At 38.9% G+C, this 14,724-nt stretch overlaps 1 protein-coding gene across 2 annotated transcripts; it reads left to right on the plus strand.

Moving 5' to 3' along the window:
* The first annotated feature begins 512 nt into the window (after nt 1-512).
* On the plus strand, nt 513-13,305 carry OPRK1 (opioid receptor kappa 1). 2 transcript variants are annotated; one of them, XM_033934151.1, is made up of 3 exons: nt 513-784; nt 5,052-5,408; nt 12,419-13,305. In XM_033934151.1, the coding sequence occupies exons 1-3, from the start codon at nt 513-515 to the stop codon at nt 12,936-12,938; spliced, it is 1,149 nt and encodes a 382-aa protein (XP_033790042.1). In that variant the 3' UTR covers nt 12,939-13,305. The 2 variants fall into 2 exon arrangements, with proteins under 2 accessions (XP_033790042.1, XP_033790043.1); XM_033934152.1 differs by having other exon boundaries at nt 5,052-5,404; nt 12,415-13,305.
* Nucleotides 13,306-14,724: the final 1,419 nt, after the last annotated feature.

A 14,724-nucleotide genomic window follows, 5' to 3' on the forward strand; every position in this document is an offset into this window, starting at 1 on the left:
CAATGTACCAAACTAGCTTCGGTCAACAACCAAGGATGGGTACAGTGGGGGCTCAGGCTTATCTGAATGCCGAGGAGCAATGAGGTAAGCTGCTGAAGCCACCTTCTCCAGCAGGACAATGGTGCTGTGCAACTACTTTGCACAATTTTAAAATTCCTTCCTGACTTCCCTTTTGGTTTCTTATCGTTCTCTCTGTACCCTTTCTCTCTCACTTGCTTTTCCTCTCCAGTCCTCCCCCTTCTTGCTCTGCCTCCTCCCTTACCCCACGTTGTACCACCACTCCAATTGTGCAAGCCCTTCAGAGATCCCTTCTGGGCTCCTCAATTGCCTGCAATGTTTAAAAAAAACATAAAGCGTTATAGTAGAATAAAATCTAATTTAATAGATTTGACATTGTGTTCTACCATTAAGTTATTTTTCCTTCTTTTTTTGTCTTATGTTTTAATCTTTATAGTGTGGATTTGGTCTATACTTTGCTGTCCTTGATCCTAGAGAAGAGAGCACGGTGACTAATGGAGTCTCCAGTACAGATTTTTCGGGAAGAAGATAAGGAAAGGTATTTTTCACTGGATTCTACATGCTCTCCAACTTTAGGATGCATTCCCAACTCTAGCTGGCCTCTGGGCAAAGCTGACTATGAGAATGGTAGCGACTATTCAGACTTAAACTCCAGCAATCACACCAACATTTCTCCAGCCATTCCTATAATTATCACGACTGTCTACTCCATGGTCTTTGTCATAGGACTGGTGGGGAATTCATTAGTCATGTTTGTCATTATCAGGTAAGGTCATATTCTTTTTACACTTGTCTTTATGTCAATCTTTATTTTATCCTCGATTTTTAGTTGATTGTTACTTTGGCCGTTTTTCAAAACCAGATTAGATGAATTTATTTTTACTTCCAAAACTATGCATCATCAGGTGTTACCATGGTGTACAGTAACAAAAATGATAAAAGGAATAGAGCAACTCCCCTGCAAGGAAAGGCTTTAAAGTTTAGGGCTCTTTAGCATGGTTGAGGGGCATGATAGATGTCCACATAATTATTAGAGAAGTGGAATGGAAAAACAGAAAACAGTTATTTATTTGTTCAAAGACTAACCCCCTCTTTTACTACGGTATGCTAACCGATTAGCGTTCGCTAAATGCAAACCCGTCTACAGACTAACATGCACATGTTAGCGTTTAGTGTGCGCTAAATCGATTAGCATGCGCTAATCGGTTAGCGCACCTTAGTAAAATAGGGCCTAAGGGACATGCCAAAAAGTTATTAAGTAGTACATTTTAAAACAAATTTGACAAATATATTTTCACTCAATGTAAAAATTACGTTCTGGAATTTATTGTAGTAGATATGGTAAAAGTTACCATAGTTGGGTTTAAAAAGGGTTGGACAAGTTTCTGGAGGAAAAGTCTATAAAGCATTATTAACAAGATAGATCTGAGGAAAAGCACTGTTTATCCTTAAAGTAGAGAATGACACGGTGACAAAATTCATCACTGTTCCCGTCCCCGCGGATAACCGCGGGAAATAATCCCATGTCATTTTCTAGTGTCTGTTTCAACCTCGGTCCTTCTACACCAGCATTCTTCAAAGCAAAGCTTGCGGGTCAGTGGTTGTGCCCAATCATACTCTGATTCTTCCCTCTCTCCTTAAAGAATGACATGAAGATGGTTTCCCGCGGTTATCCACGGGGACGGGAATGGTGATGAATTTTGTCACCGTGTCATTCTCTACCTTAAAGGTAATGGAACTGAAAAAGTCACTGCATAGAAAAATCCAACAGGTATAGACTCAAATATGATTGGTTTACATTTCTATGCTTAGAACTCTGCTCAGAGACTTGAAGGCTGATTTTCCGCCTCACCACCCAATCATTGCAGTGTTCAGTATGGACTGACTCTGAAATGTGAACTTATCAATGTATTGAGTGCTAGCCGTTACAGCTATGCTGGAATGGCAAGCAGAATGCTATATATGTACTTTATGGAATGCTCCCAGCTACTTTTGACCTGGATTGGCCACTTTTGGAAACAAGATTTGTGCTTGATAGATCATTGGTCTGACACAATATGGAGAAAAACATATCAAAAGCGGCAGATGGACATTTTCCTCTCCAAGACATCTATGTAGTGATTTTTAAAACTCAGAATTAGGACATTTTGCTCAGCAACTTGTCTAAATTGAAAGGGAACATGTTGGAGGCATATTTTGGGCAAGGCTTTAAATCTGGTCACTTTATCAGATAATAAAAAAGATAAAAAGGTCCAGGGCAGAAAAGAAGCATGTTTCTACACATAAAAATGTTGCCAGACTCAACGCAGATCTCTGTTTCGGTGATAAACACCTGCCTCGGGAGCCACAAGATCTAGCCAAGTCTATGTCTTACTTTTGTATAGGTAAATGTTATCAACATATCACTACTGTGTGGCGCAGTGGTTAAAGCTACAGCCTCAGCACCCTGGAATTGTGGGTTCAAACCCATGCTGCTCCTTGTGACCCTGGGTAAATCACTTAATCCCCCCATTGCCCCAGATACATTAGATAGATTGTGAGCCCAGTGGGACAAACAGGGAAAAATGCTTACGTACCTAAATAAATTAATGTAAACTGTTCTGAACTCTCATGGGAGAACAGCATAGAAAATTAAATGAATAAACACGTGTTGAGCAATCTTCAATCACTTAAAGGGTTAACAGATACCCTAGGATTCTGAAAAGGTTGCCCAAAATTGGGTGCAAATCTCAGATCTGTGCACAAAATAATTATTACAGAAACATGATGGCAGATCATGGCCACGCCCCCCCACTTTTACAAAGCCACGTTAGGCTTTTTATCGTCGGTCGCAGTGGTATTAGCTCCAGGGCTCGTAGGAATTCTATGAGCTTCAGAGCTAATACTGCCATAGCCAGTGATAGAAAAAGCCTAATGTGCCTTTGTAAAAAGGAGGTGGAGTTAATTATTGACGTTCACAAGCACTTAATTGGCACCAATGATTTGTGTATGGATATACCTGCGTGCTATTCTATAGTTATTGCTGGCTAAATTGGATCGTGTACAACTCAAAAGGGGGTATGACCATGGGAGGGGTATGGGCAAGTCAGCAACATTCACAAACATTGCACACGGTGTTGCAGAATAGCAGAGATCTGTGCCCAACTTGCATGCCAGGATTTACACCAGTTTTCAGCTGGTGTACGTCCTCATACCCAAAGTTGAGCATGGAATTCGGTGCTCAATGCTATTCTATAAAGAACATTAATCCCAGAATGCACTGTTTTTTTATTGGCACCTCATATAAGGCACCATTTATATAATTTTTCCCATGGTGTATATTTCTTGTAGAGCAGAAAAAAATATATGGCCAACAGAACCAACATTGTTTTTTAAAATAATATAACTGCAATCCAATGGATCCAATGTTAAACAGTTTAAGATTAGACAAAAAGCAGGGGTTCTCAGCTTAGTTCTCAGAACACACCTAGCCAGTCTGGTTATGGGGATATTTCCAATGAATATCCTTGGGATAATTTGTTTACAATGAAGGCAGTGTATGTAAGAACATAAGAATAGCTTCACTGGGTCAGACCAAAGGTCCATGAAGCCCAGTAGCCCATTCTCACGGTGGCCAATCCAGGCCACTAGTTCCTGGCCAAAAAGTAGCAACGTTCCATGCTACCAATCCAGGGCAAGCTGTGGCTTCCCCCATGTCTGTCTCAATAACAGACTGTGGAATTTTCCTCCAGGAACTTGTCCAAACCTTTTCTAAACCTAGCTACATTAACCACTCTTATCACCACCTCTGGAAACGTGTTCCAGAACTTAACAATTCTCTGAGTGAAAAAATATTTTCTCCTATTCCCTATAAAGTCATAGAGTGTCCCCTAGTCTTTGTAATTTTTTTTTGCAGGAGTAAAAAAAAATCAATCCATTTGTACCCGTTCTACACCACAGGATTCTGTACACTTCAATTATATCTCCTCTCAACCGTCTCTTTTTCTATGCTGAAGAGCCCTAAACTCTTTAGTCTTTCATCATATGAGAGGAATTCCATCCCCTTTATCATCTTAGTTGTAATTACTAGTTCCGCTATTTCTTTTTTGAGATAAGGCAATCAAAATTTAATGCAATACTCAAGATGAGGTTGCACCATAGAGCGATACAGAGGCATTATAACATTCTTTGTCTTGTTAATCATATCTTCCAAGGTGGACCCTAGCATCTGGTAACTATGATTTGGGTTATTCTTCCCAATGTGCATCATTTTGAATTTGCCTACATTAAATATCATCTACTATTTGGACACCCAGTTTTCCAATTTCATAAGGTCTGCCTGCAGTTTTTTACAATCTGCATATATTTTAATTTTGAACGGTTTAGTGTTTTCTGCAAATTTAGGGCCCCTTTTATCAAGCTGCATTAGGGTTTTATAATGCTGGCTGCTACGGTAAAAACTACTATGCTCATAGAATTCTTTCAGTTCCTCTGCATCATCATCCTTGAAAACTATTAACAGTTCAGGTACATCTCTTAAATCTTCTTCCATAAAGTCTGAAGCAAATAATTCATTCAGTCTCTTAGCTATGGTCTTATTTTCCCTGAGTGCCCTTTTTGCTCCTTGATTATCCAATGGTTCCACAAATTTCCTCACAGGTTTTCTACTTCTGATGTACCTAAAAAAAATTGTTACTATAAGTTTTTTCCTCTTTGTCAAGTTTCTCTTCATATTCATATTGAGCATGACACATGACTGGGTGTTGTATCTCAAGGACCTGGCTGAGAACCCCTTTTCTATATTACACTGGGCCAGAGAGGCTGAGGATGATGCTGGTAAAAATTTTGATCAGTTGATTAGCAATGTTTCTATAACTGAGCTCTCCATCACATTGACAAGATTAGAACTTGATAAATGATTCCTGCTAGGCACACTTCCAAGAACACTGTAAGAGATGTGGAGCTACTGACAATGAAATCCATAAAGGACCATAATTCAAGTAGCTGTCCCCAGGACAACATAGACATAACATTTCTGCCTTTTTTTTCTACAGATATACCAAAATGAAGACAGCAACTAACATCTACATTTTCAATTTGGCAGTGGCAGATGCATTGGTTACCACAACAATGCCATTTCAGAGCACTGAATATCTGATGAACTCTTGGCCATTTGGTGATATCTTATGTAAAACAGTGATTTCAATTGATTACTATAATATGTTTACGAGTATATTCACTTTGACCATGATGAGTGTTGATCGATATATCGCTGTGTGTCATCCAGTAAAGGCTCTGGATTTCCGCACTCCTCTTAAGGCAAAGATCATTAATATATGTATCTGGCTATTATCATCATCTGTTGGTATATCTGCTATTGTCCTTGGAGGCACCAATGACAGAGAAGGTAAGTATATTTCATTCAGAAATTGTGTAAAAACTTGTATATGTAAACCAGGGTTGTCCAGAAATACCTAAAGTTGGAGAAACTTTACTAATTGAAGTTTTTTCCGTGAATTTTGTACCTGCTTGATCACAAAATATTTTTTGTACAATTTTTAGGCCCATTCTGGAGTCACTCAAAGCAAATGAATATAATAACATCAAAACCATTTTTCTCCCTTAAATTCAGCTGCTAATTTTGCACTAAACAGGTGTTAATGCTATCAATATGCTATGGACATAGAATAAGGGCCTCTTCTACTAAACCGCGCTAGCAGTTTTAGTGCGGGAGTCGCTCTGAATGGTCTGCGCTGCTCCCGATGCTCATTGAGTTCCTATGAGCGCTGGGAGCTAAAACCGCTAGCACAGTTTAGTAGAAGAGGGGGTAAATGTGTATGAGAGGGGCCACTAAAAAGTTCTCAGCCAGTCAACAAAGTTGGGGCAGTCTCTTATTTCACCAAATTTCCACTTTTTTTGTTCTGTATTTTTCAGACAGAAAAAAAAGGTGAATAATCACTGCATTAAGGGCTCCTTTTACTAAGCCACATTAGGGCTTTAACGCACAGAATAGCGCACGCTACATTGCTGCGTGCATTAGACATTAATGCCAGCATTGAGCTGGCATTAGTTCTAGAATCGTAGTGCGCGGTGTAGCACATGGTAATTTCCTGCATGTGCTAAAAACGATAGCGCACCTTAGTAAAAGGAGCCTTAAATGTATAGCCCTGGATGGAGACTGCCCCAACTTTGTTGGCTGGGTTGAGAACTTTTCAGCAGCCCCTCATAAATAAATCTAAACTAAACTAAACTAAACCTTAAGTTTATATGCCGCATCATCTCCACAGATGTGGAGCTCGGCACGGTTTACAAGAACTTAAATATAGGAAGAGAAGGAAAAGGTTTACATGAACTTATATATAGTAAGAGAAGAATAAGGGTAGGGGTTGCGTACAGGGGGAAGAGAGAATGACATTTTAGTGAAAAGTCAGGTTTTCAGTTGCTTACGGAATAATTGGAGGGAGCCCAGATTCCGCAGCGGGATAGTAAGGTCGTTCCAAAGACCTGTGATTTTGAAGAGAAGGGATTTTCCCAGTTTACCCGCATAGAGACATTAGACACATGTAAAATAATTTATGGGTTACAATGTCGAACAGAAATCAAATAGAAATTCATAGAAATGTTTGATTGTCACATGGCTAGGCAAGCAGCTGATCTGAGAAATGATTGTGAGCTCCCCCAAGCAGGTAAACCGAAGCATGTCACTGGAAGACATGGTTGGACTTGAATCACATTTCCTGTTTCACGCTCTTGGTATTACCAATGAATGGTTGACAAAGCCAGTGGACAGGTGTTCTGAAGATCCAAACTTCCATACTGCTGAAACAGTTTGTCAACACAGTGAAGGTGGTTAAGGACACAGCCGAGTGAGGTGTTAAACTGATAACTGACTTTGCCATTAGCATCACCACAGGTCCAGTGCAGCATGAGATCTAATTGTAAGGAGTTGAACAGCATCATAGGCTTTATCCTGACTATCTCAAGAAGACACTGAATACGTGAGTGTTTGGAACACCATTGGTAGATGACTATACCAAAGGGTACATGTTTAGCTATTAGCAAAGTATGTTAAATTTCTGTTATTTTCAACAATAAATTGCAGATATTGAAGGTTCATTTAATAAAATACTGCTAGATTTTTTGAATAAAATGTCTTTTTTTATCAATGTATCATTGTTGAGTGGGAAAACTTAAAAGTTATAGCTATAATATCAAGAAATTTGCTTCATTAAGCAAAAATAATAGCACATTTTAAGAAAAAAGGAGCATTAAGTTTTTCTGGACAACCCTATTTGTGTGCATTAAAATGCTTACTGTAAAGCATGCTAAAGCATTTTGCACAACAATTATTCATGAGAGAGATTTCCATGCATTATGGCCCCTTTTTATGAAGCTGCATTACAGTTTTTTTTATCGCTGGCTGCCATGGTAAAAGCTCTGAAACTCATAGCAATTTTATGAGCATTGGAGCTTTTACCACAGTGACCAGCAATAAAAAAGCCTAACACAGCTTCATAAAAGGGGTATCAACTGCATTCAAATCTCTCTCATAAATATTCATTGTGGATATCCTGAAAATCTGACTGGCTTCGGGGCCCCCAGGACAGGTTAAGGAACCACTGACTTTTCCTTTAATCTGAATCATAAAAATATTGTCAGTCTACCATTTATACCTGAAAAGCTTGGTGGGGCATCCAGGTTTGCCATACACTGTATAAATTTGGCTTAATGTGTTTATATTTTGGTGATTATAGAAGTCTCCATGATTTGTAAATATAGTAGATATTATTGATTCTGAAATATTTGTGGGTCAATGTTTTTATCTTATAATTTTTCATGTGTGGATTATTTGGAATGATATTATATATGTATTTATTTAAGTTATTCTATTTAATAGTCATTTTTTATTATGTTGTTCAAGTAAAATATGTTCTATAGATTGATATTTATTTTATGATTTTTTACATTCTGTTTTATAATTTTAATAATCATCATATCTAATCTAATCTTCTATTTGTGTGTCACACATACCTATTCAGGCTCAAGGCGACATCAAGAGAGAAAAGATCAGGAGAAGAGAGGGGGAGACGGAAGGAGGAGAGGGAGGGGGAAGGCAGGGGGAGTGAAGAAGAGGGGGAGTGGAAGAAGGGAGATGAAAGGAGAGAGAAGAGAGGGAGGAGATTATGTGTCAAAAAGATGGGTTTTCAGTTTCTTCCAGAAGATGGTTTAGCTAGGTTCTGTTCTGGTCTTTTCTGTGAGGTCATTCTAAGTTTTTACTCCTAGAATGATAAGCAAGGTGTGGAAAACCCATTTGTATTGGAAATATTTTGTGGATGGAAGACTTAGTAGTATCCTGTTGAGGGTTTTGCAAGAGCTGGACCATGCCGTTGAGAAGAGTTGGATGAGGGGAGCCTCAGAGTTTCCATGAAGTATGTGGTGCATGATGCATGATATTTTGAAAGTTATTCATGATGAGTTAGCCAGTGTAGTTGTTTGGTGAGAGCTGTGACCAAGTCATATTTTCTCAGGTTGAAGATTAGTCTTACAGCTGTGTTTTGGATGAGTTGCATTTTATGGACCTGAGCGGTGTTGATTCCCATGTAGGTGGAGTTGCAGTAGTCTAGTTGTGGTAGAATCATCAGTTGTACTATTAAGGCAAAGTGGTGTCTCAGGGTGTAGAGGAATTTCTTCTGGAGGTTGGAGATTTGAGGTTCCATGGTAAGTGTGGAGTCTAGAGTGCAACCAAGGATTTAGGCGGATTCATCTACAGGGAGGGTTTTGCCTGATTGGAAGGTAATGTTAGTTGGTGCCATCTGTTGGGCCATATGGAAGTATAGAACTTTGGTTTGGTTGTGTTTAATTTTAGTTTGTTGATTGTTGCCCAGTTTTGGATTCTTTCAAGATTGAGTGTGACTTTGTTGGGGATGTCCATTTGATTGTTGGTTGTAGGAATAAGGAGAAAAATGTCATCTGCGTAGGACATTATGCTTTCGTCTTCAAATTTTATGTTTCCAAGAGAACTCATGAAAAGGTTAAATAGGATGGGGGAGATGGGGAGTCTTGTGGCATGCCATAGAAGGCCTTCTCCATTCTTTTTGACTATGTATTCTCTGTTTTGTAGGAAATCGGAGAACCACTTTAGCACTGTGCCTGTTATGCCAATTTATGACAGTTATGTTAGTAGTAGGTAGTGGTCCACTGAGTCGAAGGCTGCAGAAATGTCAAATTGGAGAAGTATTGCTTGACATCCTGTACTGAGCAGTTGCTTAGTTTATGTACTGTATGTTGGCATTTTACTAGAAATGAGTTTATAAATTGTGAAAATATTGATAGTCTAGGCTACATATATTTATTGTTAGAAATGTAAGCATGCAGCTATGCCAAATGCATAGCAATGTCATTGTATAGTTATTTTTATCTGTTGTGACAAGAAGTGTGCCTAGGATAGCTAATAGCTCTTGAAAGAAACTTCTTGTGATTTGTATTATATTTCTAACAATCTGTTTCTGTAATTTAAATATTATTTTATCTCTATGAATGTACCAATATCAGATATGACTGGTTTACAAGGGTTTTCAAGTTTGAGTATTTTAAGCAGCCTATACAGCAGTGTCTCTCAAATGTTTTTTTTTAGCTTTGGCACACTACACAGAGCAAATATTTTTCACGGCACATTATAATTTAAATTATAAAATTGAAAAACCAACAAAATTTACATTTGAGAGTTATTTATTTAAAGTTTTTTTTGAGCTACTGTATGTGTGGGTAATTGTAACAAAGTTGAAACTAAAGTAGATAGAATAAAATTGCTAATCAATGCGATGATGCACTTGTTTTTAGGTGCAAATTTACTCAAACTATGGCTCAATAGTTGACAAGCAAACACACATTTCATCATCCACCATCTGCAGTCATTCTCTTTTTTTAATTTAATTTCTGTCAGAGCTGAAAATCCAAGTTCTCAACGATCCAAGAAGTAGCAAAGCATTGATTGCTTTGTTGCTCAAGTTAGGATGACTACTGCATAAAAAATAAAACTAAAATTACTTGCCGTTAGTTTTCAAGGACCAATCATGTCAAAGAATGATGCTTGTCTGGGCAGTTGTATCCTTATGCACACAGACGCTTATAACATTGACAGACTCTTGAGTATACTGCATGCATGTAATCTATTCTAGTGTATACATATGAAGGAAATTTTTAAAAATAAAGTAAAATTCTAGAATCTCTCGTGACACACCCAGTATCTCTTCGGGGCACACAGTTTGAGAGACATTGCTATAGAAGTTACAGTAAAACTTTGGATTGCAAGTAACTTGGTTTGCAAGTGTTTTGCAAGACAAGCAAAACATTTTCTTAAATTTTAACTTGATATACAGGTACAAGCAATGTCTTGCAAATACAAGTACATACAGCATACACACATCAAAACTGAGCCGATGGTTCTTCTCTCTCTGACGCTGCAAGTGTAGTGACAGTTCTAAACATAGAGTATGACGACAGAAAAGGGCCTTCGGCCCAACAAGTCTGCCCACTCGAAGAACCCTCCCTCAACAAGAACCCTCCCTCTAAGAATTTCCCGGAGCGAACCTACTCCAAGAACCCTTCCTCAACATGAACCCTCTTTTTAAGCATTTCCCCAGAGCGAACCACCTGTTTATCCCATCGTCCCTTGAAGTCGAGTGCGTTACTGGCCTCAACTACCTGATATGGAAGACCATTCCATCGATCAACCACTCTTTCGGTGAAGAAGTATTTCCTGATGTCACCATGAAATCTCACACCCTTGAGTTTGAGCGGATGCCCTCTGGTTGCCGTGGGACCCGTAAGGAAGAAGATATCTTCCTCCACCTCAATACGGCCCATAAGATATTTGAATGTCTCTACCATGTCACCCCTTTCTCTGCGTTCTTCAAGAGAATATAACTGCAGCCTGCTTAGACGTTCTTCATATGGGAGATCCTTAAGTCCTGAGACCATCTTAATGGCTATACGCTGAACCGACTCCATTCTCTTCACATCCTTTTGATAATGTGGCCTCCAAAATTGAACACAGTACTCCAGATGAGGTCTCACCATCAACCTGTACAACGGCATTATGACTTCAGGCTTACGGCTGATAAAACTTCTCTGGATGCAACCTAGCATTTGTCTAGCCTTGGCTGAAGCTTTCTCCACCTGATTGGCAGTTTTCATATCTTCACTAATGATTACACCCAGGTCTCGTTCTGCAAGGGTTCTTGTTAAGTTTTCACCATTCAGGGTGTATGTTCTGCAGGGGTTATTGCTACCAAGGTGTATCACCTTACACCTTTGGCATTAAAACTCAGGTGCCAAGTATTAGACCATTGTTCCAGTAAAAGTAGGTCCTGCCTCATAGTGTCTTGGGCTCGGTTGCGCTGCCCATAATGTTGCATACTTTAGCATCATCCGCAAATAACACAATTTTACCTCGAAGTCCCTGAGGTAGATCCCTTACAAAGATATTAAATAGTATCGGACCCAAAACCGAGCCCTGTGGCACTCCATTGGTCACTTCCGACATTTCCGAAGGAGTACCATTTAAGGTACCACTAAGGTACCACTGCCACTAAGCCACTAAGGCTGCCACTAAGCCAGCCTTTAACCCATGCAGTCAATGTATCTTCCAGCTTCTGGATGGCAGCGCCAGACCCGAGGAGCAGTAGCGAGGAGTGCGGCAAGCAATGTGCTAGCAGGACCACTTACGTGAGTGGTATATCGACTGTTGCTAGAATTAAATATTGGATTAGGCTGTACCTCTTGTGGGGAGCATTCAGGGATCTTTGATAGAGTGTGGATGTTAGATAGAGGATAGTCTTGCAATATGACTACATATAATATACACGCGTCACATCATCACAACTGAGCCGATGGTTCTTCTCTCTCTGATGCTGCAGGAGTGTAGTGACTGTTTTAAATGAGCGAGGCCTTGCAATACAAGTACATATGGTATTTTGTATTGATGTTTTGGGGTTGTGGAACAAATCGTCTGAGTTTCCATTATTTCTTATGAGGAAATTCGCTGTGATATACGAGTGTTTTGGATTACAAGCATGTTTTCGGAATGAATTATGCTCGTAAACCAAGGTTTTACTGTATTTGTAAATGAAAGGGTTGGTATCAAGTTTTCCAGCTGAGACTGGAGCAGCTTTTGAAATACTGTATGTTGATGATTTCTTCTTTTTTGAAATTTTGTAACAAATTGCTTTGCCAGTCAAAATAAAGCAAACCTGCAACAGTGATACATCAACACTGTTTACTACTCATTGAATAATATGTATACAATTCTATAAATTTGTTTGCTTAACTTTACATCTTTAGATTATTACTTTGTTGGTCAAGATATCCAGTATACATAAACTAAACAGTTTCCTATTTTTTCCACATCTTCTCCAGGAAGAACAGAATGTGCACTTCAGTTTCCGTCTCCTTACTGGTATTGGGACACCCTCATGAAAATCTGTGTCTTTGTATTTGCGTTTATCATCCCAGTTCTCATTATAACAATTTGCTACACCCTTATGATACTGCGCTTGAAAAGTGTGCGTCTTCTCTCGGGAACTCGAGAAAAAGACAGAAACCTCCGTCGCATTACCAGACTGGTCCTTGTAGTTGTGGCCGTTTTCATTATCTGCTGGACACCTATTCATATTTTTATCCTGGTAGAAGCTCTTGTGGATGTGCCCCAAAGCACAACAGTGATTTCCATGTATTATTGTTGCATTGCTTTAGGTTATACCAACAGTAGCCTAAATCCCATTCTTTATGCTTTTCTGGATGAAAACTTCAAAAGATGCTTCAAAGACTTTTGCATTCCATCAAAACTGAGACTAGACCAGCAAGGCACCAGTCGCATCAGAAACACAGTTCAGGACCACCCCAACTTGAAGAATGCTGATGGGACTAACAAGCCAGTATGACTAGCTCTGGAACTCACTTCTTTATCTCCACAAGAAAGAGAGGTATCACGTGACCTAGGATTGACTCAGATTACCACAGCACTTTAATCAGACACCTGTACTTTTTATTTTCTGTTCAATCAACGGATCTGAATTATTGTGAACCGAAGCATGCAGTTCCAAGTACTAAATAACTGGGAAAATCCAGGACAGACTTGAGGCTCTGACTTGAATTTCTGCAAAAAATATTTACTGCGGTGTGATTGTTCTTGAAAGGGCCCAGAGGCCACCTGTCAGTGCACAAGACACATCCTACTGCAGACTTGTGCCATTTTTCTGTCACTAAATTTTTGATCGGTTCTATCTAAGCTGCAACACTAAAACCTTGAAAAGCTTTTCTTCATATCAGCAGAACTAAATGAGGAATCGGATGATCTTACATTTGTATCTGTCTTTTAATATGTTAAAATGTAAAAGGCCTTACCTAGATTTCTGTGGTAAAAAGATAATTCCTGATAAGAATGGCAGCTGATTGTAACTTGGTTATTTTCTAAACTGTAAAAATTTTCTTCCCTTTTTTCTTTTCTGTTTTATTTACTGTCGAGCTTTATTTTTATAGAGATGACACGGTCTATAAACTCAAGTTTTAGTTTAGTTTAGTCTGAGTCTAAGTCTGCATTTCTCTTTCTTCTTCTGTATAGTTTGCTTTGATGGGATCCTTGACATAACAATGGCCAATGCCTTTGTAAGTGTCCACATTTACATATAAACAAAGGATCTGCAGGATTTATGATCCAAGCAAAACTGAACTAACATATCTACAGTGCTAAAGTGTAGATAATGAAACATCTGATGTTTGTACATACACTTTTATATGGCACATTATTACTGTGTGCATTTTAGCCACCTCTTTCATAATGGTAATATAAAACCAGGCATCATCCTTATGTGAAATACTGAGATATCCCTTTTGCCTGCACAAATGGCAGAATAGTCTTCGGAGCAAATAGCACACTTGAAGATAAATGAATCATTGTAGGAAGTCCAGTTGGTAGTATTAATTTGATTTTAAGGAGAATCTCATATCTCAACATGAACAATATTATTTTTGTGTAATCTTCAATGTTCGATACCAAATGTATTTTGTTACTAACACATCTCATTGTGAAATTCTTATTTTCTGGACAAAAGTGTCATTTGCTCATTTTTTTTTCAAGGATCAGAAGACATGGCTGTTATTTTGAAAGATATACCACACATAAAAAGTGGCAGAGTCCCCACGTCAGGATAAATCAGAGATCAAACAAGTGGGCGGAGTGAAATGTTTCCAACTGGGACCTTTATTACAAATAAGAACTCAGTGCAATATAGGCAAAGACTCAACGCTGCAGGCATTTTGGTACTATAGCCGTTTTTGACTGAATGCGAGTGTGCTGAACTTGACAGTTCCAGACGCTTATTTGCATATGCATTTGTACCAAAACATATTGTGGAATAGCTGTCATTGGACAACTGCTGTTCTTATTCTCAGCATATTTACAGACTCGTGAAGAAGGTACCGAATCGCCTGCAGCATTGAGTTTTCGCTTATGTTGGAAACATCTTTGATACGCATTGTGTTACCAAAAGACAGTTGCTTCAGTTTTAAGTTGTATGTCTCATGCTTTGTCAAGTAAGTTCTAAGCTCATTGAGTACTCCACTATCAATGCTGTCATTATCCGATTACCCCCCCCCCCCTTTTTTTTTTACAAACCGCAAAAGTGTTTTTTGGCGCAGGCTGGCAAGCTGAATGCTCTGCGCTGCTCC

This window comes from Geotrypetes seraphini, chromosome 2 (assembly GCF_902459505.1).
Source record: "Geotrypetes seraphini chromosome 2, aGeoSer1.1, whole genome shotgun sequence".
Taxonomy (NCBI): Eukaryota; Metazoa; Chordata; class Amphibia; order Gymnophiona; family Dermophiidae; genus Geotrypetes; species Geotrypetes seraphini.

Excerpts from the sequence above, each read along its gene's own strand:
- OPRK1 (XM_033934151.1), top strand. The coding sequence starts at position 513 with ATGGAGTCTCCAGTACAGATTTTTCGGGAAGAAGATAAGGAAAGGTAT. Across the intron at positions 785-5,051 it reads GTCATGTTTGTCATTATCAG|ATATACCAAAATGAAGACAG; the intron begins GTAAGGTCATAT and ends TTTTTTCTACAG. Across the intron at positions 5,409-12,418 it reads ACCAATGACAGAGAAGGTAA|AACAGAATGTGCACTTCAGT; the intron begins GTATATTTCATT and ends TTCTCCAGGAAG.